The sequence below is a fragment of the Dendrobates tinctorius genome, unplaced genomic scaffold, assembly GCF_039654945.1.
Source record: "Dendrobates tinctorius isolate UK_male_01 unplaced genomic scaffold, ASM3965494v1 ptg000016l, whole genome shotgun sequence".
In the NCBI taxonomy this organism is placed as follows: domain Eukaryota; kingdom Metazoa; phylum Chordata; class Amphibia; order Anura; family Dendrobatidae; genus Dendrobates; species Dendrobates tinctorius.
In genome coordinates, this window is record NW_027361684.1 from 29,062,950 (window position 1) to 29,089,877 (window position 26,928).

The 26,928-nt window shown below is 45.9% G+C and overlaps 1 protein-coding gene across 2 annotated transcripts in view; it reads right to left on the reverse strand.

Annotated features, from left to right (window-relative positions):
- Positions 1-21,690, reverse strand: part of SGSM2 (small G protein signaling modulator 2) — a 507,471-nt gene extending 485,781 nt beyond the window's left edge. For both annotated transcript variants that reach the window (XM_073565606.1, XM_073565605.1), the window contains exon 1: positions 21,461-21,690. In XM_073565606.1, the coding sequence (XP_073421707.1) occupies positions 21,461-21,517 (57 nt within the window). In that variant the 5' untranslated portion in view covers positions 21,518-21,690. The remainder of the gene's footprint in view (positions 1-21,460) is intronic.
- Between the last annotated feature and the right edge of the window lie 5,238 nt (positions 21,691-26,928).

Below are 26,928 nucleotides of genomic sequence, written 5' to 3' on the forward strand. Positions count from 1 at the left end.
CAGCCACAGGGACAAACTTTAGGAACAACCATCCTACGTGTTTCAGCTATAGGAAGCCTTAGTCACGCTATTACTAACTGGGACAGACTGGGACATAATGAAGGTGCATTCACATGCGTTCCTTACAAAGTTTTGATGTGACTGTGTCTCTATCCTTACTTGCTTTATTGAATATCAGAAATTAGATTATTTTAAGAATAAAGGGACAGGGTCATTGAAGGCCTGTCTCCCATAGTGCAAATCCTGTTTTAAGTCTGCGAACATTTCCATTTTCTGATATATTTGATTCTGCCATGTTCTTCATATTAATATCGTTTGCATTAATGGCTGTACTATGTCCTTCACTCTCCATCAGTGGAATCAATCGGGACTACTGTGCCCTTCTTCCCTTTTCGGCCTTTAATTATTTTTACGTGATGATATATAAGGTGTCTGAAGTAGGGTTATTTTCGAATGAGCAATGTTTCAACCTATACCAGAAGTATTCATTTATTTTTATCTTCTTCTTAGGCTGTGTGCACACGCTGCGGATTCCGCTGCGTTTCCGCAGCGGTTTTGGCCGCTGCGGACACGCAGCAGTTTTAGCTGCGGTGTACAGTACCATTCATTTGAATGGGAAAAAAAAACCGCTGTGCCGACGCTGCGGAAAAAACCGCGCGGATTTGCTGCGGTTTTGAATCCGCAGAAAGAATTGCATGTCAATTCTTTCTGCGGAAACCGCTGCGGGTTCCTATCTCCACCATTGTGGAGATAGTGAATCCGCAGGACCAAACCGCAGGCAAAACCGCAGATAATCCGCAGGTCTTTGGACCTGCGGATTATCTGCGGTTTTTGCAAAATCCGTGCGGATTAATCCGCAGCGGATTCCGCAGCGTGTGCACGTACCCTTAAAGGGTGTTGTCCAAGACTTTGATATTGATAAGGGCATTCAGTATCAGATTGGTGGGAATGCGACATCCGGCAACCCCACCGCTCAGCTGTTCCAAGTGTCAGCCAGATGTGATCGGTGGTGGAACTGCACAGCACAGCTGCATCAACCATATAGTGTAGGTATGGCTTGGCTGGGAACTGCACATCTGCTCATACTTGAATGATTAGGTTTGGATCTGCAGTACCCTGCTTCGGCAACTATACAGTTTATGGAGCTACGCTGTTCTTCTTTGCAATTGACCACATCCGGCACCGCCAGCAAAAGGGACGGGTGATTGGAGGGGGCAGTGTGTCGTACTCCCATCAATGTGATATTGATGATTTATCCTAAGGATAGGTCATCATTATAAAAGTACTGGACCACCCCTTTAAGTTTTTCTTGTTTTTGCTTACCTTGAGATTACTAGTAGAATTTCTCTGTTTATACTTACTCTCGGTCTATTGACTGAATTTCTTTGGCTACATTTATTTGTATTTTCCCTATACTATTATTGAGATGTAAATTCTAGATTTGAATTGATGTTTATGAATATCAATATTATCGGATAACGTCTTCTTGTTGCAGCCGACAGCGATAACAATGTGGCAGCATGGGTGAGGTTTTTTCATGTAGCGCATATTTACCACTTTAAACATCAATCTATTGAAGACTAGCCTAGTCATATGTCCAACAAAGAGATTTATGTAGGGGTATACAGAAAATGATAATATGTTGTGTAAAAATTTGTGGTAAGTATGTAGTGGACATATTAGATAATATACAGTATGAGGATGCCATTTTTGTGATTTATGTTTATTAAATATTTATTCTAAAGTTGTTTGCTTGGTTTGTTTGTCAGAAGATGATTATTGTGAAGTGCCCCAACAATTGCTTTTATTCTCTCCCTGTAAGTTACAGTTAGTACCTAATTTATCCTCCTGGATGTCAGTGCATTATTTCTTTATAGAAGAAATCTACAGATGCGCGCTTCCACGCACAGATTATTGAGGCTAGGGTCATACGACGGTATGCTCACCATCCAAGAAAATCAGTCCAATTATGTTAATCACAATCTGATTAGACTCTGATCAGAGTTTGATCAGATTTTCTCAGATTCCCCATCCTCTCCATTCAGCCTGTTCGTGAAAATCGAACTGCACTCAGATGTCATCCAAGTGCAGTCCGATGTTTTTCATAGACAGACATGAATGGTCGAGCGCCAGTCGATTATCGGAGGCAAATAGAGCATGCTGCGATTGTTTTCCTCGGACCAAGCGGTCTGACCGCTGCCTGCTGACATGTGCATTACCCCATAGAATAACATTGGTTACTGCAATCTGATGTTTTCTTGGATCACACTCGGACCCAACACTACGAGACCTTAGAGGGGGTGTCTATAATGACTAGCTAATGCAGATGTTACTTTTCTAACAACATATTTGATCAAAGGAAATGCTTTTATAACATCAGATCAGTACATTATGTAACTGGACAAGGTGGGCGTTTAATGTTGGGTTAGGTGACGTGGCGGCTGAGTTGTGATCTGGATGCTATTGGTACTCCTTCCAATCCCTTATTGGTCACTGGGGATGAGCCTCTTGTTACTGATTGGCTAAAGGGTGTGATTAGAAAAGAGGGCAGTTAATAGGAATATAAAGCGAGCAGCTGAGCCGCCTGCGATCTTGCTGGTAGTGAACACAACAAGCACAAGGCTTTACTGATTTAGTGGAATTCCATCTACGAGAACCCACTTCTAGCCTCTGATGAATCATAGCCGTAAAAATGTATTGAAGAAACGGTTAGCGCTACTTCTTAACGGCAGATAGTTAATGAATAATTGAGATAATTAGTGTTTTTGGTCTATTTTATTTCTACCATTTGTTTTGTAATTTAAAGGAAAAGGAATGCTAGTGATCCATTTGAGCATTTCTGCTTTAGATACAAAAATAATGATCAATAACTTAGTAGAGTTTATTATTCACACTAGAAATACTTTGTGTGATATATCAGCTCGCCGAATTTTAGTATTTTCTAGTAAAGGTTAAGTTTTAATAGTTTTGTGCCCAAATCGTATGGCACAGTGAACGCCGTCAGTTTCTGAATTAGGAAGAGGCCATTGGTCATAAGTCAAAGCTTTAATGACCGACTGAGGCCCAGCCATTATAAAAGACTTACCTTAGTTAAAATATTGTGGAGAAAGTAAATGAGATTTGTGAAAATAATTACCCAAAATTTGTAGAATGAATGCGCAGAGAAATATGTTATTTTTCTTTACATGTCAAATGTTTAGTGAACATACCTGGCGCGCATCTTGGATATGATGGTGCTGTAAGGGAGTGGGGTAGGATGTCTCTTATGCCTCCCTTCCCTCTGATTGTTTGCCTGTCTTTAGTGTCTACAAACATGTTTTTATGATTATTGCCTGCGGTACTGCTACAGGTATAATTATGTATTACCGCTCATTATTTATGGTACTGCCACTTGAATGTGTTACCATTGTATGGACAAGTGTATATATTGCCTCATGTTCTTGTATGATAAAACTGCTTGTATGTTGCATGTCATTTGTGTATGTATAGCTAGGGAAAGCTAGTGCATCCTTTATTGGGACATTAGAGGAGGGAACTCTTAGTATATAGTTTCCCCATAGACTGGGTAGTTGTAATTATGTTGCGGGCTGCTAGGAGGGGGTATACCAGTGGGGCCTGGTAGGAGATTCATAGAGGGTTAATTATAGGAGGGGCTGCCGGGTAGTAAGTGGGGAGCGTGTAGAAAGATAAGACAGACGGGGCCAGGGCGCCCAAGAGTCCACATGGGCTATAGGTCCGGACAGCTTGGCAGTCACGTAACGTTAAGTCGTTATTGCCCACGTTACCCACAGCCACTGCAGGTCTTAGCAGTGGGTCAGAATAGGAAAAGGAGGATGTGGCGTCTTACCGCCTGGGCCAATGCTTTTAGGGCAGAAGTTGGCTGGACTAAAGAGATGAAAGGAGTTGGCACTTCAACGAGATCAGTACAGACGGTTACCAAGCACAGTGATTGATGAATTCAGTGCTGGGGTGAAACAGGCTGAAGGAAATGTCATTGTAGTGAGGTAAGACCTGAAAGAAACTGGGAAGCAGTCTAGTATGGTTTGGTTCCGCAGTGTACTGCACAGAAGTGACAGCAAGCAAGGGAAAGATCAGGAAGCAAGTAAATGTGATGATGTACCAACTGTGGATGTAACATTCTAAATCCTAAGTAAAGAAAATGTTAACGTTGTCTCGGACTGTGTCTCCCTTGATGTGAGTCACCTAGAAGAGGGACCGTTATGGCCTGTGAAGTGCCCGAGTGAAGAAGGGACTGGAGATGCAGGTATGCCAAGGAGCACTGTATTTTTTCATGTAAGAGAAGGGCTGAGCGCAGTTGCCACCAGAATACAGATCATGACTATGGTCCTGGCCCTCCCTTACAGTGCTCCTTCAGTGCTCCTTCTGAAGAAACCTTATCCCTGGTTTGGTTTTTTTCCAAAATGGCTATCATTCCCCAAACCTCTCAAGGCAGTTCCCTGGTCCTGTTAGAGGAAAGTGGATCTGTAGGAGGAATGTCTTAGACTTTTCCCAACTCTCCATCAGACTACAGTGATCAGTTTGGAAAGAGGCAGTTTGGGGATCAGAATTTTGCATTGCTACGAAGCATCGTTTCTACTCAGTGCACCAGATACATTGACTGCGCGATTTTCATTTAAGACTGTTTAGTTGCTTTAACTTAACGCCATGATGCTGCAAACTGACGACCGCCACAATCTCATAATAATCTGCCCTAATCATCTGAAAAATTCCTCCCTCTACCAGACAGAACAGTACCCAGCAGAAAGAATATCTCCTTGTAAGACAATAGGACAGAACCTGATGACAAAGATGTAATAATATGGCTCACACAAGCAGAAGGAACCCCAAATACTGTAGGATTCCATATACATATAGCTGGGTTTCTCTGATTTACTTCCAAAAAATGCAAAATTAGGTTTTTTTTTTAGAAGTAATGAATTGCTGCAGTGTAACCAGAAAGCATAAATGCTCATTCAGCTGAAATGTATAGCCTCATTATCCATTTTCTTTCTAGTTCTACCCGACTGTATATGATGTGGGATCCGCTTCATTATGACTCCTCGTTACACTTTGCCGCCTACATGAATGACTTTTCCCTTATAACAAAGGCCCAGGTAGATAACCAGCAATTCCTAAGTGCACCGCATCTTAGCTCTTGTACACGACCAGCACTCACGATTACTGTGCTGTCATCCTAATGTATCTCTCCAATATTTTACCAGCAGCGTGACTTTCCACTAGATGAACTGAAATTACCTGGAATATTGAGAGAAAGGCAATAAGCAGAGAGACACAATGATCAATGAATATAGCCTTAAGCAAGCCGGCTCTGAGCTTTGTAAACCACTAATAAATATACATCAGTCATATCCACCATTTTCCGGAGACACTAAAGCCAGGCTCAGCATAGACACTGTATGGAACTGTATAGAACATCCAAATGTGAAAACTAAGGTCTGAATTAGTGTCAAAACCTTGCTAGAACTGCAGATTTTGGAACCATTTAGACCATCGTATCTTTGTGGTTAATGATCTGAACATAAATGTGCACATAGACCTTTAATGGGGAATTCTATTAAAACACATAGGTCTGTATAACTTTGACGGTATATGTGCGGTGGCAATTTTTACGCCGGTTATAGCATTTTCCAGCCTAACAGATGGGGTTTTTTTTTTTCATCTAATTAATGGATAAATTGCAATTTTTGAAGTGTACCTGTTTTTTTTTCACATAAAACCTGCACAGAAGCATGGTCTTACTGATCTCCCACAACAACTTAGAACTCCTTTTGGTGAACATACCAGTGAAAATATGTCTGATCAGCTCGTCTCTATTGATAACCACTCTTCATCCACATGCTGCCAGGACTATAGCAGCTGGAACGTCCTTTTCATCACTTCCCAAAATGTACTGTACATTTTCTTACATGACGTTGGTATTGGCAAGTATTTACCTCGTAAGGGGATAACAAGCGTCTTGACTTACCCCCAAAAACCCCACCGTGACCATAAAATAACCACCCCCACCTCGGCGCCAACTAATACACAGACACCGGTATTTCTTTTGGAATTTTATGGCCACAGCAGCCTTTTATTATAACAATAAACAAACAATAAACACTGTATCATAAATAACATGAGTACAATGAATTTAACCCTGGAAGGAGAAGTCCTTGAAGCCACAAGATCATGGTGAAATAGTCCAAATATTGTGAACAACCCCCGACCATTTGCTCCCAGCCGTTACCCCACAGGCTCGGGAGCACCAGCACCAATAGATGTTGTCCACAAACTCCTTGGAGATCCGCCCTCTTCCGACGGAAAACTCCCCATCCACCTTTCACCAGATCACGACCAGCATACCTTTAAACGAAGGAGACCCTACCCACAGAGTCTCCAAAACCAATTTCCACCGACTTCAAGGACTCCCCCCTCCCCCAAAACCGCCACAACGAGGGGCCTTTGAACGCCTCAATGACCCGAGACCCCCACAACACGCCAAGCGACAGCCTTCTCTATACCCTCCTGAAGGGCTAGAGCCCAAATATCGGAACCCACTGCATTCAAGTGAATCCTGTCCGCCAACCAGTAATCGCCCTCACCCTTCTCCAAATCAAAATGTCGCACGGCAACTCCCCCATTTTTAACTATAAAAGCGGACACCGCTCTGTTGATCTTGATCCTGGCCCGGTTGACCTTTTCCAACGATCTCATGGACCGCCAACGCCTGCGTGGCACGATCTCCGACCACACAATCGTGACTTCCCGATAAGTCACCCACAACCGCAAACAATCTTGCTTAATGTCCTTGATCAATTCCCGGAAGGGACGGACAGCCAGATCATTACCCCCAGCATGAATAACGAGAACATCTGGTGCCCGGTCCAACCGAACACACTCGTGAATTTCCGGCAACACCGGACGCCACACCAGGCCCCTAAAACCGATCCACCGCACCACCGCCGCCGTTCTGGAAATTCCCAACTGTCTGCCATCATTCCTGACATCGGCTCTCACCGCTCCCCAGTAAACAAAGGAGTGACCAAATATCCAGACCAGCAGCGGTTCCGTACCTGAAACACAAAACGACACTCACAGAAACATATCGCAAAAGATAACGCTCCAACCCTTGTAACATTTAATCTACCCCGTGGACCACACCAACCGGGCCCACCTCCTGCACACCTGAAGGCCGAACATAACTACGATAAAGATTAGACCTCCACCCGCCGATGCGCTGTATGAAAGAGGGACCCAAACCACGCTCAGCTGCCTCAGTTGCCGCACCAATCCGAAAAGAATGAGAGGCAAACCTAGAATCATCCAACCCCAAACACCGAATTGACTCCTTAAACATTGCGCCAAACTGATACCGAGACAGACTTCCACCATCTGCGTGACACAACAAAGATCCGCCCAGACTGGGATGAAGGTCCCAAAATCTACGCAAACACTGCACCGGGCACATTCCGGAACCAGACACAACACCCAACACAACTCGACGGCCTTTTCCAGACTGGTCCGTTTTTGACCTTCGTAGCCAAAACTCGACGCCCTGAGAAGTCAAAGCCACATCCCTGGCTAACAACCCACCCACAGACTCTTTATTGTGAGGCACGAGTTCCCCAATCCGCAGTGCCCCAAAAAATGCAAAGGAAAAGGCCAGACGAAACAACGCAACCTCATAACCATCTGCGCATACCGATCCCAGAACCAGTCCCAATTGCTCAAGCATATTAAACGACACGGGCCGCCTTAAATCACCCCCCCCCCCCGAAAACGGTGAAAACCTTTCACCGCCTGTCTAACCAAAAACGTTTTCGTCAAATCCCTGTACCCGCGCAACCGAAAACCGAAAGACAATCCGGCCAACAAACGTGTCACCTTTGCCCGAGACCAACCTTCATTTGCGCCCTGCCCCAACCATGACAACAACAGACCCTCTTGCTCAAGCCTGACCCCACTGGTGGGGCCAGCCGTAAGGACTTCTTCCACACATACACCACGAACCACCTCAGACCTCAAGTCTTCTAGCTTGTCCTCCGGCAACCGAAATTCCCATTCAACAGTATCGATGACGATCCCCAGAAAACGCAAACACGTACTGGGGCCCTCAGTTTTTTCGGGCGCCAGCGGAACCCCGAACCGATCCGCCACCCACTCAATCGCTTTCAAAATCCTGAGACAACGTGAAGAATCCGCCGGGCCAATGCACAAGAAATCGTCCAAATAATGAACTACCGAATCACAACCAGAGACGTCGCACACGACCCACTCAAGAAAAGAACTAAAAGCCTCGAAATACGCACAAGACAATGAACAACCCATAGGTAAACACCTATCTACAAAAAACCTGCCTTCCCAAAAACAGCCCAACAACCTCACGCTTTCTGGGTGGACCGGAAGCAAACGAAAAGCGGATTCAACATCAGTCTTAGCCATAAGGGCCCCGCGACCACATTTTCGGACCCAACTTGCCGCTTCGTCAAATGAAGAGTATACCACTGAACAAATCTCCGGATCAATACCGTCGTTAACCGACCTCCCACGTGGGTAAGACAAATGCTGAATGAGCCGAAACTTATTGGGCTCCTTCTTTGGAACCACCCCCAACGGGGAAACGACCAAATTCGGAAAAGGAGGGGACACGAAAGGGCCCGCCATGCGCCCCAACGAAACTTCTTTCCGGATCTTCTCCGAAACAACTGACGGATGCTCCAAAGCAGAGCGCAAATTTTTTAAAACAAACGGGATTTCAAACGGAGGACCCGGAATGCGAAAACCCTCCTGAAAACCTGAATACAACAGCCCCGCTCTTACCCTATCAGGGTATCTATTTAGATAGGGGACCATCCTTTCCAGATTCACTGGAGTCTCCCCCTTGCGAATTACCCCCACCCGATTTGGACTTCCCTTTCTTGAAACACTTTGATGCCCCGTGTGAAGTACCATTGCAGTTTGAGCAGAGGTGTTTAAATTTACAGTTGGCCCCAAACTTACACTGGCTGTCATTAAACTGCCAGCACACCCCCGCCTCGTGCGTTCCCGACTGCCCTTGACCCCCGCCACTCGTAGAGCCGGAAGTGCTGCTATTCTGACTGGTGCTTCCAGCCCCCCCAAGAAAGGAACTCCCAGACTTATTTTGCGCTATCACACGCATCCACAAACCAATGTCTTTTTGGTCCCAGCGGATAGCCGGACGCACAGCTTTCCTCTGACGAAACTGCTCATCATACCGCAGCCACGCCTGACCGCTATATACTCTATAAGCCTCCCCGATGGCATCCAAATAACAAAATAACGCGGAGCAATTATCAGGGGCCTGTTCCCCGATAACACTCGCCAAAATGGCAAATGCCTGCTGCCAATTTACAAGTGTCTGAGGAATTAAGCGTCACCTCCGCTTTTCCTCCTCTTCCTTTTTGCTATCCTCTGTCTTACTTTTATTCAAATTAAACTTCTCAAGAGGCAATAGCGAAAATATTTCCACATATTCATCCTTCCAAATCCGCTCTTTCACCTCCTTTTTCAGATGGGCCCCCAACGAACCTTCAAAACACACATACACCTCGCCATGCGCCCGATCATCCAGATGCACACGACACTCCTTTTCCCTCTCGGTTTGCACCGACACTGACACCGGCGCGCCAACACAAGGGCCCGACGCAGCCGCGCCCTGACTCGCCAACCCGCCACCCTGTGGCCCAACCCACGCTGCTACCGGTGACAACCCCACAAAACCCTGCTCCAAACGTAAAAGCAAGCTACGCACATCCGCCAACATATCACATACTCCCCCGACCGACCCTGAACTGCTCAACCCAGCCTCAACCCCACCGCCCCTGGACTCTGCTAAGGGGCCCCTACCACCACTGACGAAGACAAAAGCGGGTGACAAACAGGGGACATAGACGCATACTCACCGCGCTGCGAGGGGGCTGTGTGCCCTCCAGCCGGAAATCCTGGATCCCCTGACGCCTCATGTACCTCGCGCCTCCCGGCGGCGAACTCGTCACCGTCTCGTTGTTGCGGCCCGAACACCCCTGCAGCCTGAGCCGGGGTAAGAGGCCCGAACCCCCCGACGGAACTGGGCCGCGGCACCCCCACATATGAAGGTTCCTGCCCCCCCCCCCGCCAAGAGTCATTTCAGCCAAGCCATCGCGAGGCACCCGGTCGCTCAGGGCCCCCCACGGCAACTGGGAGCGCGACAGTGTCCTCCGCTCCAATCTTCTGGCAGCCGGCCCCGACTCCGCCAGGCTGCCCTCCGGTCCCGCTGCAGCCATAGGGCTGTGGCACATCCTCGGGGGCTCAGAAGCAAGCGCCGCTGCAGGGGCACCGCAGCAGCGCCCCCCCGCTCCAACTAGTTCCCCCCCACCGCTGGGGGACGCGATGCGACCCGGCCCTGCCGCCTGGCAGGCCGCCACTCTGCCGGCGGCCGAAGCGCTCGCAGAGGCAGGCCGCGCGGCACGTCCACCACCGCCGCGGCCCCCCGAAGGACCTGGTGCTGCCGGATGTCGGGCGCGCGCCGGCCCCGCCCCCTTCCTGCCCCGGGGCGAAGGTCCGGACGCCGCCGCAGGGCCTCGCCGCGTGTGAGGATTCCTCCCGAGCGGCTATCCCCCGACACCGCTCCCCGGGCCTCGCGTCGTCGTCGGAGCCCCTCCCGGGACCCTCCAGGCCGCGCAACGCTGCCTTCCCCATCTGGGTGTGCGCGGCCTGGAGGGTCCCGGGAGGGGCTCCGACGGCGACGCGAGGCCCGGGGAGCAGTGTCGGGGGATAGCCGCTCTGGAGGCCGCGCCTGCCTGGACCTCCGTTCCCTCACCTCGGCCTGCCCCGGCGCTCGTTGAAGCAGGCCAGCCACTTGCGCCTCCAGCCAGCCAGGAGGCTGCCCTGCCGCTGCCGCCCGCAGACTGTCCAGGGCCTGATCCACTCCCGACATCCCGGTAAGTTGTGGGACTGTTCTGGAGCTGGGAAAACAAAACAGAGGGCGGGCACCCCCCAGACCCTGTGTTAAATTCCCCTTAGCTCCCCCTCCCCTTTAACCCTTCCCCTTCCCTCACTAACTTCCAACCCCCCGTCATGATGGCCTCCGCCCACGCCTCCTCCAGGGGGTTGGGAGGCTCACTCCGGCCATTTCTTCCTCTTTGCCCTGAACTGAAAATCCGCCTCTCTATTTTGCCAAAATGTAGTTTGGTAGACAGGAGAGAAGGAGCAGAGAGGCAAAAACCAGTCCCCGCTTTCTGTGTCTTGATGTCTCTGCTGCTATGGGGATTACACTTGACAACAGGCAGTTGATAGGTAGTTAAACACAAGGGAGACATCTAACAACTGGCACTTTTAATTATTTTATTTTTTTAGTAAGACATCAGTTGCAGATTACTTACTTATCATATTACCCATCAAATAATATCAATTTAACTAAAGATACAGCAAGTGAGGGTAATTATGTACACCGAAGTGAGGATCATAATGCGTAAGTGCACCTAAGGCTGGGGTCACACTAACCAACGTAAAATACGTTCAGTATTTTACATGCGTAATACGGATGACAGACCCCTAAATAGTGCTCCGTATGTCATCCGTAATCAAGGTGTGGTCGCGTATTTTGCGCATGTCAGCATCCGTATGTAATCCGTATGGCATCCGTATGGCGAGATTTTCTCGCAGGCTTGCAAAATGGACATATAATGGAGCCCTATGACAGGTTTAATAAAGAAATGAAAGAATAGCTATAGACACATATAATGCATATATATATATATGTATTCTATGTGTCTATAGCTATTCTTTCGTTTCTTTATTAAACCTGTCAGTGTGAGTTTACTGTATAGCGCACTGAATCGCCGGCTTTGCTAAAAGACACCGGGTGCGTATTTCTCGCAGGTCACATGTGTGGTCCGTGTGTAATCCGTATTTTTTGCGCACCCATAGACTTGCATTGGCGTACTACGGCCGTAGTACGCTGACAATCGCAGCATGCTGCGATTGGCACGGAGCGTAGAATACGGATGAGAAATATACGGCTGGTGCGAGGGACCCCATAGAGAATCATTGGTCCGTGTCTAATGCGTGCTTTTAGCGCCTCTCACTTGTCCGTATTCCTCGCCAGTGTGACCCCGGCCTTACAATGTAATTATTTAAAAGACTATGTCATTATCATGGAGGCTATTTAAAATAAAAGGGGAAAACAAACCTTGATGCTGATACTAGTGTCACTATGAAGACTTAAGTGGTGATATGTAATGTTAAGAAGAGCTTCGGGTAATCAAACAGTTGGACCAGATAATAATCTGCTGATTTTGAACCCTACAGGTTGTGGCCCTGAATAATACACTGCTATTTACTGCTTATTGTCCTGTAATACACCACATAATGAATAGAAAGTGCTGAACATTTCTTTATTTGCATCTATTATGGTGCTCAATTTGCCAACAGTTAACTTCCCTGGAAGTGAAATAGTGATTGCTAACCAAGCCCGATGCACAGGGCATTGGAAGGATAGCTACAATTAATCTTTGCAATTCCCAGAAAGAAAGAAAAAAATCCTTGGATTTCTAGTGCAACCAGTTTCCACCATCTGGCCACCTGTGAGGACGGTAATAACATTAACCCGTAGATAAGAGAACTGTATTCAGATGCTACAAACTAAGTCTTTTCTGGAATAAAACACGATGTTCAGTGCGCGACTGCAAATGTCAGAGAAAAGTGAGAAGCACTGACACCCGAACGTGCGGGAGAACATGGAATAAATGGACAATGTGTCTTAACTATGAGAAAGCAAATCAATGAATATTCTGACTGGGGCTGACATGTACATTTATACAACCCAAGACAAAATAAGTTCTAACTGAACGACCACTGGAACACCCTGCAGTGTAGCCACGGAAGGTCGTAGATCACTTTTCTTAGGTATATACGGTAACTGTTATGTACATTGATTATTTGATTACTATCACCCCATTCAGTAGCTGTAACATTCCCATAATGGGCCGCGGAGTTTATGGCAACCTGTATTACAAGCACTGAAGCTGACGTCATAATTTGAGTTCCTTGCAGCTTCCATCTAATCTCATACACCTGCTGCTTTTATCAGGAAATTAATGTAATTTTGTGGATTATCTGAAGAGACTAAAGGGCCTGTCACACTAAGCGATATCGCTAGCAATATCGCTATAACTTGTGATGTTATAGCGATATTGCTAGCGATATCGCTGTGTCTGATACTTACCTCCAACCGGCTCCCCCGCTGGTTATCGCTGATCGCGCGAGAACGTCCTGGACCGCTTCCCGTCGTCAGCTTCCTGCGGCGCTTCCTGTGGAGAGACGAGCGAGGAGCCGGGCGGGAGGACGGCAGGATCGCCTAGTGTGACAGGTAAGTAGCGACCCCTGTCCCCAGAGATGTCGCTGGTGAGATCTGCCTGTGTGGCAGCTCACTAGCGACCACTTAGCGATGTACCAACGATCCTGACCGCGTCATATCGCTGGTCGGGATCGCTGGTACATCGCTAAGTGTGACAGCACCTTTAGAATGGAAATAACACATACAACCAATATCGATATATCAAAGCCCACTTGTAGAGACACGCGTATTACTAGAGGATGCAACGTAGATAGAAAAATAGAAAATCGCTTTATCGAGTCACGAACATTATCATAATGACAACACATTATGCAATAGTAAGATACAACACAGAGTAAAGAATTGTGAAAAAACTAAGGGGACAAATGAAAAAGAATCAAAAAGTGTCCTGCACAGCACAGGGTGTCCAGATTTTCCCAAATGTATCTACTTTTGTCAGATAATAAAGCTGACAATTTCTTGTTGATCATATACCAAGAGATCCGTTCCTTCACTTTCATGAGGTCTAAGCCTGATTTTTTCCTGGTTGAAGCAATCCTGCTTAGGCCTGTTTCACACTTCCGTTTTCTGGTGTCAGTCTAAATCCGCCAAAGTGTTGAAAAACGGATCCGTTACATATTTGGAAAAAAATGATGTAACCGGATCCGTTTTTTTGAGGGATTCGTCACAGCAGTTAGTATAGGAACTTTAAAGCTACAGAATTCTGGAGAGATAGAGAGAGAGATAGAGAGAGAGACTTTTCTGTCCCAGAACGGATTTTGGGGTTAAATTTATGGAAGGGAATTTCTTCCGGGCATGCTCAGTTTGGAAAAACGGAATTCGTCAACGGATTCCATCCTGCAATGGATCCGCCACCCATAGGCGTCCATTATACCAGACGACAGACGGCGACAGATCCGTCACCAGCCGTCTTTTCGACACTGATAAAAAACGTTCCTAGAGACTTTTTTCTGGCTGACGGACGCCAATTTTACGACGGACCCAACGGAAGGCCATCCGTCACAATCCGCCACTAATACAAGTCTATGGGGAAAAAGACGGATCCGCCAGGTAAATCCATTTTTTTCCACAAATGGCGGATTATGACTAACGCCAAAAAACGGAAGTGTGAAACAGGCCTTAGTGGCCAGGAAGGTAAAGGAAATGAGAGCATGGGAATATTTATTTAGCAAGGTCTCTCTGGGGTTTTTCTTTGGATTGTGGCCTGTGACTGAGAGGATAAAAAAAAAAAACTCTAATCAAGAGCCTGCAGACTGTGGCATCTAAAAGTTTGGGCACCCCTGGTCAAAATTACTGTTGCTGTGAACAGTTAAGTAAGTTGAAGATGAAATGATCTCTAAAAGGCCTACAGTTAAAGATGACATCTCCTTTGTATTTTAGGCAAAAAAAATATATACAGTATATACTGTAATATTTTACATTTTAAAAATTACAAAAAGGAAAATGGGTTGATGCAAAAGTTTGAGCACCCTTGGAGATTTATGTGCTCAGATAACTTTGACCAAAGTTTCAAACCTTAATTAACCAGTTAGAGTTATGGCTTGTTCACTATCATCATTAGGAAAGGCCAGGTGATGCAAATTCCCCAGCTTTATAAAAGCCCAGCCTCCTCTAACCTTGTGCCAAAAAACTGCAGCCATGGGTACTAACCAGCTGCCTAGCACTCTGAAAATGAAAAAGGTGGAGGCCCACAAAGCAGAAGGCTGTAAGAAGATAGGAAAGCGTTCTCAAGTTGCCCTTTCCTCAGTTCAAAATGTAATTAAGAAATGGCAGTGAATAGGAACAGAGATAGGAGCTCATACGATTGCTAAAGAGGCAAATCAGAACCCCTGATAGGAAAAGACCTTCAGAAAGATTTAGCAGACTCTGGAGTTGTGGTACATTGTTTTAGGCTATGTGCACACATTGCAGATTTGTTGCGTTTCCGCAGCATTTTTTCCACGCGGAAATACTCCAAAAACGCAAGTGATTACTTAAGCAATGTTAATCAATGGCATTCCTGAATTTTCGTGCACATGCTGCGGATATTTCCGTCCTTATTTGCAGCGCTTTACTTTCCGCAGCATGTCAATTCTTTTTGCGGATCTGCAGCGTTTCGGCACCCATTGACTTACATTGAGTCAGTCAAATCCGCAACAAAACCGCAGGTGTAAAAAGGTTTGCAGATTTGCTGTGAATGTGCTGCCAAAAACGCTCGCAGAAAAGGAAATTGTCAGAAGGACGAAGTGTGTGAGCGGAGAATATGTGCTTGTCTGTCTGCGGGTGTGTGTGTGCGGGTGTCACTGCGCGCGGTAACGCTACCGCCGGTACTGTCGGTCACAGCGCTGCAGGATCATGCTGTCACATGTCAGCATAACCCCGCAGCTGTGACTGTCACTTGTGGTAACGCTACCGCCAGTACTATCTGTCACATTGCTGCGGGATCATGCTGGCAGATGTCAGCGTGATCCTACAGTTGACTGTTACCCGCAGGGGTGACCTGCGATAAAAAAGCAGGCGTGAGCCGATGAGACTACTGCTCCCATTGGGCTATGTCTGCTGCCACTGATAACAGTGACAACAGGTGCCACTGACGGGAGAGTAGCATCATCTGATGGTGCCTGTACTCACAGTGAAAAAAAAAAGGAAAATTACATACATATTCACATAAAAACCATTTAATACCTCACAGCAAATCCCTGACGCTCTCGTATCCTAGAAATAATGTCAAATAATAAACCAACATATAATACTCCCTGTCCGCCATTGTCCTGATAATCCAGAGTGTCCCACGACGATCTCATGTGTAGAAAAGTCACATCGAGAGATGTGACCGGCTGGCAGCGATACACTACAGGAGGGATTACTTCCTGTCAGTGTATCACTGCACTGCCGTGAGAGTTAACCGTAGTACATCAGCTGATCAGCCCCGGTGCGCTCACCTACGGCACCAATGCGTGAGAAATTTCTCACACAGCGGAAGAACCGTGAGAGCACCAGAGCTGATGAACTCAAGTGAACTCTCACAACAGCGTAGTAGTACACTATGGGAAGGATTACCTCCCGTAAGTGTATCACCGGAGGCCAAGTAGAGCAGTCACGTCTCCTGATGTGACTGTTCTACACGTGAGATCGTCGTGGGACACTCGCTAAATGGACTACGGCGAACAGGGAGTATTACGGTATATGTTGGTTTATTATTTTATTTTTGTTGCAGGAGACAAGGGAGTCGGGGATTAGGCGTTCGGTAAGTATGGTGAATTAAGATTCAATAAAGGAGTCTGTGTGATTATTTCAAATAAAGGACTTTATTCTGGCTGTGTGTTATTTACCATATAGCTATAGGATTATTAATGGATAGGTGTCTTATAGACACTTCTCCATTACTAAGCCGTGGGCTTGATGTCACCTGACAATACAAAGGTGACATAAACCCCACAAATATGAATCCCACTTGCCACCATTACAGGGAAAGTGGTAAGAGTGAGGCTAAGTGCCAGAATTGGCACATCTATAAGATGCGCCATTTCTGGGGAGGCAGAGAGATGATGTTTTTAGCCTGGGGGGGTGCCAATATCCATGGTACCTACCTTCCCAGGCTATAAATATCATCCCGCAGCTGTCTGTCTAGCTTTTGCTAGTTCAATTTTATAGGGGGACCCCATGTCAATTTTTTTCTGGGCTTCCCCTGTAAAGTAGCCAATAAAGGCTAAGCAAACATCTGTGAGCTGATATTAATAACCTGGGTACCTTTATGGTATTGGCTCCTTCCCCGAGTATGAACATCAGCCCTCAGCCATCGGCATTCCCACACAATTTTTTTCAAAAATATTTTGAAAAATAAACAGATATTGCGTTTCACGCACATTTAGTGTGTGTCTTTATTTAACTCTTTATGTACCGTTTTATTAATGAGGGTACCTGGCTGACACCTGTTCATTACTAAACCTGGGGCTTGGTATTACATATATATATATATATATATATATATATATATATATATATATATGTATATATATATATAGTGTAATGATATTATGGTCTTCAATGGTGAATGAAAAAGAGGAGGTTGAACAAGGAAATTACATCACAGTTTTTTTTTTAAATAATATAACTTTATTTAGCTTACAAAAACGCATACAAATCCGCATAAAAATCCACATCAAAATCGCATAAAAACCATGTGGAATTGCCAAGAGAGGCAGAAACCACGCAGAAATTTCCACAAGCAAATCCGCAACGTTGTTCAGAGACACCTGCACAAATTTGGCCTTCATGGATGTGACATCAGAAGCAAACCTCTCCTGCATCCTCACGATAAGGCTGGGATCACACTATCGTGTGTGATGCGAGAAACTCGCATCAACACCCGATGCTGCTGCCGACACTCAGGATCGGAGCTGCGGCTGCACAGAAATACATGCAGCCTCAGCTCTGGTCTTGAGTGCCGGCGGCAGCACCAAGTGTTGATGCGAGAGACTCATACGAGTTTCTCACATCACACACGGTAGTGTGATCTTGGCCTAAAATTCTGAGTCAGAAGTATGCAAAAGAACATCTAAACAAGCCTGATGCATTTTGGAAACAAGTCCTATGGACCTGTGAGGTTAAAATAGAACTTTTTGGCCACAATGATCAAAGGTATATGTGGAGGAAAAAAAGGGCACAGAATTTCAGGAAAAGAACATCTCTACAACCATTAGACATGGGGGTGGATCAATAATGTTTTGGGGTTGTATTGCAGCCATCAACTAGCACGAGCAACATTTCACGGGTAGCGAGAAGAATGAATTCAATGAAATTTCAACAAATTATTGATGCAAACATAACACCGTCTGCAAAAAGCTAAAGTTGAAAAGAGGATGGATAATGATCACACACATCAAAACCACAATAGACTACTTCAAAAGGTGCAAGCTGAAGGTTTTACAATGGCCCTCACAGTCCCCTGATCTGAACATCATTGAAAATCTGTGTATAGACCTCAAAATAGCAGTGCATGCAAGACGACCCAGGAATCTCACAAAACTGGATGAATTTTCCAAGGAGGAATGGATGAAAATCCCTCAAATAAGAATTGAAAGACTCTTCTCTGGCTATAAAAAAAACATTTACAAGCTGTGATACTTTCAAAAGGGGGTGTTACCATGTACTAACCATGCAGGGTGCCCAAACTTTTTCATCAGCCCATTTTCCTTTTTGTAATTTTAAATTGTAAAAAAATGAAAATATTTTTTTTTCCCTAAAATACAAAACAAATGTGTCATCTTTAACTTTAGGCCTTTTAAAGATCATTTCATCTTCAACTTGCTGTTCACAATAACAGTCACTTTGAACAGGGTGCCCAAACGTTTACATGCCACTGTAAGAACCCTTTGCCACTAAATAGGATTTCTCTACCTCTTGGGCACACATTACTCCTTCCCTTTGACGTCGCCTCAATAACCTTCACCTGCATTTCCTTTATACTCAATAGTTTGTACTTTTGCCTATTTGAAATGTTACCTCAATGTTTTCTTTTAAAACTTTCACTAAAAATTAAGTTTTCACTGAAGAAAAAAAAAAGTACCTTGCACAATCACTATATACCCTGAAACATGCCACATAAAAACAAAGTATCATAGTTTAAAGTAAAAGGAGTTGTGAAGTGGGTCCAGGATAGGAGAGGCTGAAGTAATGGGAGATCCCTATAAATGGGGTGATCAGAGATGCCACCCCTCGATCAGAGCAGTAGACAGGCGGCACAATAAAAGTAGCCAAAATGAAACATTAAATAACAAAACAGAAGACAAGTAGTAAAGTAGTACCACGTCGGAAACCAGGGACCGTCCATTCCCAACGCGCGTTTTGCTAGATTGTTGTAAATTATAAAAAGTATAGTATTTCTAGATGAAACATGAGTCCTTTTTGGATAAGTATCAATCTCAGGCTTACTGTGCGCTGCTTGACCAAGATAAAATTACTACCACATGAGAAGTTTAACCGTTTATTCCCAACGCGTTTCAAAGTGTAAAACCACTTCTTCAGGGGATGACATGTAGTGAACAGATACAGCTTTCTCGCTTTGAAGAAAACCAGGAATAAGTCCAGCCTGTGGTAGCAGTTCGCATGGAAAACGGATTGGGATATATCCCGTTAGGGTTCCTTATGCGGCTTCACCATCGCATACATTAGTTCCCTCCAGGGAGCTCTCAGGCACACATCGCCAATGCTCACACAGCCGCTCCACAGGCTGTTAGTGAGGAGATCCTTCTCCTCACGGGACCTTCCAAACTGGACCAATCAGGTCCCAGCATTCACCAATTATCTTGGTCAAGCAGCGCACAGTAAGCCTGAGATTGATACTTATCCAAAAAGGACTTATATTGCTGGTCACGGTGTGGACCTTCGGGCGTGCAGCAAGCTGACATTGGTTTTTTATGCCTATATCCTTCTTGGAAAGGGTGAGTAAATTTCATCAGCTTTTATTCCATTTTCCACCCAGATAAGACCCTATTGCGCTTTTTCTTTTTCCTTAGTTTATGATGCACAGGAGTGATAGTTATTACACCTTAGATACTTACAAACATGTAAAATAAATAACAAAAAAAAACAGAAAGATCAAAGCACAAAATATAAGAAAACTGTCACCCATTGAGCATTATAAATAAGCAAATACTAACGTTAAAAACTACGCAACTGATATACATGACTGCACAAATGCTCACCAAATAGAAATGACCAGTGAGATCAGATCTGCTACATAGTAACTTTATATCAAAGGGGGCTTGCTTTAAAGGGCGAGTCCTAAGCTGTCTATTCAGCAGTGTATCACATTTACTGATAGCTGGGGGCGGGCGCTGCTGCTTGATTGACAGTTCTGGTCTGTAGCATTGTTGTGATGCTGGTTTGAAATGTGCGCTCTCAATGCTGCTATATGAGGCAGCTTTGCCTGTGAAGCAGAACAGTAGGAAATCTGGTGAGGATCAAGAGATAACTGAACGCTTTATCAATTCCGTTTAGCTTCAGAGCAGTGCTTACAAGCTCATTAGAAAAGAGCTTGTAAGCATTGCACTTATTGAGACACCGACGGCAGCAGTGGCCAGTTTCACACAAGATAAGCTGATAAAATGAAAAAAAAAATATAATAAAATAAAATTGTAATTATGAGGGATGAGGAGGGGAATATTAATAATAGTAAATTGCAAAAGTGCCAGCCATGAATGAAGATGGTAATGATCCTTAAAAGACAGACCAACTAAAAGGGTGTCCTAACTTCATGAAAGAGCAAAAACGGAAATGCTAATCTTACCGATCCCCTGCCCCTCCCTTGCCCGCAGTTCCCCGACTGTGGTCGTCTCTGTCTACCAGGCTTTAGTGATAATATGCATATAGCGATATTGTGCTGAGGTCACTTCAGCGGCCAGTGATCGGCGACAGCAGTGACTTATCGTGATGGCATATATATGTATGTGCATGCATCTGTAGGTGTGTATATATATGTATATATATGTATGTGCATGTACAGTATATGTAGGTGTGTATATATATGTATATATATGTATGTGCATGTACAGTATATGTAGGTATGTATATATATGTGTATGTGCATGCATCTGTAGGTGTGTATATATATATTTGTGTGCATGTATATGTGGGTATATATATATATCATTTGTGGGTATATACAATATGTATGTGCATGTATCTGACGGTATATATATATACACGCACACACACATATATATATATATGTACGGCAGCATGACCATTAACCCTTTAATAAGGTAACAAAAGTCACCAAGGCTCAGAGTGGCTGGCACTGGGGGGCGCCACACACAGATGGCCTGTGATCTGTGAGGTCAGTTTGGGAATTGTTACAAGCAGCTACAGGTTTTCCCAGCTTTCCGCTGACCATGATGGCAGAATCCCCGCCACCTCCGCTCACCCCCACGTGTGGTGCCCACCATGGCAGCCCTCCTATATGGGGATGCCTCCTAATAATGAGAGCTGCACATCCACGATCTGGGAGGACATGGCAGCAATAACAGGGGCAGCCCATAGCAGCAGTCCCCCGCCTGGCAGTGTCATGGCGCATGTGTCATGTATGTGCAGCCGCACACGTGTGCACAACGCTCCATCTACCTCTTTCTTCACGTTCCATAGCAGCTTCTCTTTGGTGCTGTCATCCGAGCAGCTCATGGTGCAGGAACAGGTGCGAGGTTAATGGAGAGTTGATGCTTTATCCTCGGTGGCTGTCACCACCCGCCAGGAAGGATAGGGGGGAGCCCCGGTGCCCGGGACTGAGCAGCGGGTGATGTTGTGCTCTTCTCGCTGACGCTCCCCCTACTGCTCCTGCTGCTGATGCTGCTGATGCTGTCATTCTTCAGACCTGGCCGTGACGTCACGAGAACTGCAGCCCCTCCCTCTCCTCTCCGTAACCACGCCCCCTGTAATAGGCAGCTCTCAAGTACAAGGAAAATCCGCGTCTCCGCCGTCTCCATGACAACCAGCCAATAAAAAAAGGCGGGAGAAGGAGGCGTTGTGTGAGGCGAGACACCCGGTCCCTCACCTCACAAGAGGGGCCGTGTGATAATGGAGGCATTACGTAGCCAGAAGCTCGCACATTACTCTTCTGTGCTTATGTGCTGCTCTTATATTCATAGTATACCCACACAATGAAGGCTGCCAAATCCGAGCAACAATGTGACAGAAACACAGCACTGACAGTATGTTATGTAAAGATGGAGGGTCTCTCACAGCTGAGCTATGTGCTGACTATGGGGGCAGGAAATCTAATATTCTGTCAAAGCAGATTTCCAATATGAAACTAAGGCCTCAATTAGCCACTGCTCTTTTTTATTATTTTTTTTACACATTCAGTATTTGGTCAGTATTTTACCTCAGTATTTGTAAGCCAAAACCAGGAGTGGGTGAGAAACACAGAAGTGACCTGTTTCTATTATACTTTTCCTCTGATTTTAGCTTACACTTTGGTAAAATGGTGAGCAAATACTGAACGTGTGAACATGACCTTAAAGTCACTTTTTGTCGTGTTTATCTTTTTATGGGTGTTTATCAACCACACCCATTTCATAACTAGTCACACCCATGCCCCAACCACACCCATTTAGCACTGCTGATCACACTGACTGGTACTGAGGGCACAGTGGCTGACTTGTAATGAGGAAAAGAAAGAACAGAGAAAGAAAGAAAGAGGGGAAAGAAAGAACAGAGAGAGAGAAAGAAATATGGGAAAGAAAGAACAGAGAAAAAAACAGAGATCGAGAAAAAGAAAGAACAGAGAGAGAAAGATTAGAGAGGGAAAGAAAGACCAGAGAGAAACAAAAAGAACAGAGAGAAAAAGAGTGGACAGAAAAAAAGATCAGAAAGAGAGAAAAATGTTATGAATGAGTCACCGTAGGAGGCAAAAACAGAAATACTAGCTAAGTCCAGAAAACCAGAGAAGTTGGCAGCTATCGGATTGCAGACCCCTGAACCTAACAACAACAACTAGCAGTAGCCGTGGGGGGTTCTTACGGTGCCCTAGACCCCTCGATCACAGCTGGAGAACTACATAGCCTAAAGACAGAAAGGGAAATCTAAACTGCCACAGAGCAGACCCCAAAGCAATAGGCAGCCCCCAACATATAATGACGGTGAAGCAAGATGAAAAAACACAGATAGAAAGATAGGCTGAGCAAATGATGGGGCCCAAGCTAACTAAATAGGACAGGATAGAAAAGCTGCTGTCTGCAATCCGCCAAAACCCTCTCAAAACAAGAGCCAACAGACTGATAGGGAAAAAAGCCCTGAAGACGCTAAGCTTCAAAAAGACTATATCAGTACTCAGGTATTTTCTGAAGACAGAGCAAAAAGGAATTCAGCTCACCCAGCAGGGAAAGGCAGAAATCCAGAAAAACAAGGCAAAACAAAAACAAAACACAAATGCAAAAAGCAGAGCAGAAAACTTAGCTTTTGAGGAGCAGGAATCAGACTGGTCTCCAAGAATCCCTCAGAGAAATCACCCGCAAGGCAGAAGGGCATCGGCTGCCTTATAGCCAGTCAGCAATTCCAGTCACCCAGTTATCATCATTCTGCTCAGGTGCTTTGTAATCAGCCTCACTACCTTCCTTCACCAGAAGAGGGAGTTCATCAGACCTCAATGGTGAAGGGGAAAATGAACTCACAACAGTACCTCCCCCTTGAGGAGGGGTCACCGAACCCTCATCCACGCCACCAGGGCGATCAGGGTGAGCCCGATGAAAGGCACGCACCAATCTTTTGGCATGAATATCAGAGGCAGAGACCCAGGAATTATCCTCCTGACCATAACCCTTCCACTTAACCAAATACTGGAGTCTCCGTCTAGCCAGACGGGAATCCAGTATCTTCTCTACCTCATATTCCATGTTACCTTCAACTAATACAGGGTCCGGAGGTGCCACCCCAGGAACAACTGGTTCAACAAACCTCTTCAACAAGGACTTATGAAACACATTATGAATTTTAAATGTGACAGGAAGAGCCAAACGAAAAGAGACTGGATTAATAATCTCCAAAATCTTGTAAGGTCCAATAAATCTAGGCTTAAACTTAGGAGAAGCCACCTTCATAGCGATATTTTTTGATGATAACCAAACCATATCACCAACCTTAAACTGGGGACCAATGGTCCTATGTCGGTTGGAAAACCGCTGGGCCTTTTCCTGGGAGAGAGATAACTTATCCACCACTTGGTCCCAGATCTGGTGCATTCTCTCCACCACAGTGTCAACACCTGGGCAGGCAGAAGGCTCCACCTGCCCTGAAGAAAATCGAGGATGAAACCCAAAGTTACAAAAAAAAGGTGACATCAAAGTGGCAGAACTAGCTCTATTATTTAAAGCAAATTCGGCCAAGGGCAAAAATGAAACCCAATCATCCTGATCAACGGAAATAAAACATCTCAAATACGACTCCAAGGTTTGGTTTGTTCTCTCCGTCTGCCTATTGGTCTGAGGGTGAAAAGCAGAGGAGAAGGACAACTGAATTCCCAGCTTGGAACAGAAAGTCCTCCAAAATCTAGACACAAACTGAACTCCTCTGTCAGATACAATGTTCTCAGGAATCCCATGCAAGCGAACCACCTGTTGCAAAAACAGGGGCACCAACTCAGAGGAAGATGGCAACTTAGGGAGTGGTACAAGATGAACCATCTAAGGCCTCTTTCACACATCAGGTTTTCGCCGTCAGGCGCGATCCGGCGCTTTTGACAGAAACCGGATCCGGCGAAATGCAATGCCGGATCCGGTTTCCCCCCCATTGACTTGCATTTGCGCCGGATAGCGCCGGATGGCCATGCGTTTCATCCGGTTTTCGCCGGATCCGGCAATGTGTCGCAATGTGTCGCGATCCGGCGTCTGGAAAAAACGTCTACTGTAACGTTTTTTGTCTCCGGCGAAAAAGCCGGACACACCGGATCCAGCGCGTCCGGCTTTTTCACACAATGAAAGCCTATGAGCGCCGCAATGCGCCGGATCCGGCGAAAGCCTGATCCGGCGGCCGGATCCGGTTTTTTGGTCTGAGCATGCTCAGTAGCTCTGCCCACAAGACATATATAAAAGCAAGACAGTGGGACCCACAGCCACACCCAACATGCCACCCAAGACAGCAACCAGGCGCAGGAGAAGGCAGGAGACATCTGCAGCAGCACCATCAGCACCACCCCAATTGGAGCAGCATGCTGAACAACGGGAGGGGAGTCCAGCAGCAGATGAGAGACGGTAATTATCAAATCACCCATTCCTCCAAACTAGGGCTATTGAATATCAAGATATTCATTGGCCCTTTGTTTCTCTTTATTCAACAGCCGCCCAATAGATGCAGCAGCAGCAGCAGCAGCAATGGCAGCAGCTGGAACACCACCCACAGGCATGGAGTGTGGCCACCAGGAAGACAGCACATCATCTTCTGGGAGCCCTCCCTCGCATCGTCAGCGTTTGACGGTAAGTTTTTATTTCCAAAATCCATCTTCTCTGTAATATATGTCTATTCATGGCCTTTTATTTCAAAACAGGAATCACAAGATGAAGAGGAGCTCCCAGAAGAAGAAGGAAGGGGTGGACAGACACCTGGAGTGGGCTCACAATTGGTAAGTTTTTTGCATCAAACGCAGAAACACAACATCACACTACACACAACACATAGAAAACAATGTTCTGCAGACCACACACAGCAAACAAATGCCTACATCCAAAGACATAACTTTTTTTGTTTTCTTCTCTAGTCTTCCCAATCTGGTGCTTGGCCAAGAGGTCCTCGCAGTGCCTCCCAGGGTCGTCGGCGACAGAAACGCGGCGGTCACCAGCGTGTAAGTATAAATATTTTTGCTTTGTTTTTTTGCACTTTTTATTTCATTTCTTTTGTGGAGGCTAATTATGTTATTTTTGTCTTTTTCTTTAACAGCCTTCACAGCGTGCTCCCGACTCTGACGTTGAGGATGGAGGGATTGATGTGGACCGCCTCATCGATCTCGTCAGAGAAAGGGAGCCGCTCTGGAATATGGCTGACCGCCGCCACGCTGACCTGATCGTTACCCGACGACTCTGGGAGGAAATCTGTTCGCTCCTTGTGGGCCGCTGGGAGGACCTCGATGTTCGGGCCCAGATTACAGAGCGTAAGTATATACAGTACCGGTTGCTTGATTTAAACCAGTGTTTCCCGAACTCCAGTCCTCGTGGTCCCCACGGATCATGTGTTCAGGATTTCTATTTACTATGGAAATCCTGAAAACATGACCCCTGGGGACCATGAGGACTGGAGTTTGGGAAACACTGATGTTGTATACTAACCACTCCTTTCTCGTTTCAGGGAACAGAATTGTGAATCGGTGGCGGTCTGTGAGGGATCGTTTCAAGAAGGAGTTCAATAAAGAGATGCGGGCCCCGAGTGGATCTGGAGGACGCAGGAGCAAGTACAAGTACGCAGAAGCCCTGTCGTTCCTCCGGGAAACAATGGTCACCAGAAGGTAAATATTACACACCACATGTGAAAAAAAATGTTAGATGTAAATTTTTTTTTCAGCCAGGGCCATACCATGTCAGTATTTTAATTGTTTTTTTTCTCTTTATTCCACAGCACGGTGAGCAGCACTCGGGAGCCGGCACGATTGGACCCTTCTGAGGCGATCCCTGAGGAGACCGGCACCGAGGGACACTTCGACCGCCCCGGTACATCTGCACCTTCCCAGCCTTCCAACACATTCGACCCATCTGTCCCATCCACCAGCACAGGAGCATCGTGGCCGCCTACATTACATGAAGCTGCTGGTGAGGAGATCGCTTTCCCTTTACCCCACCCTTCTGCCCCTGCCACCTCTAGTACACCTGCGGGTACTGGGCGGCAGCGGCAGAGGGGTCAGGAAAAGAGTTATGCGCCAGAGTTCTTGCATCTGAATGCATCTTTCCAGAACTGTCTAAAAGTCTTGTCAGAGCAAATCTCCGCAGGCTATCAGCAGATCAACTCCAGCATTCTGGAGGTGAAGACACTTCTGCAAACCATGCATTCAGAAGCAAGATCTTCGCCAAACCACACCTTTTTCAGGTCTGTTGTGGAGCGCATGGAAACGCTCT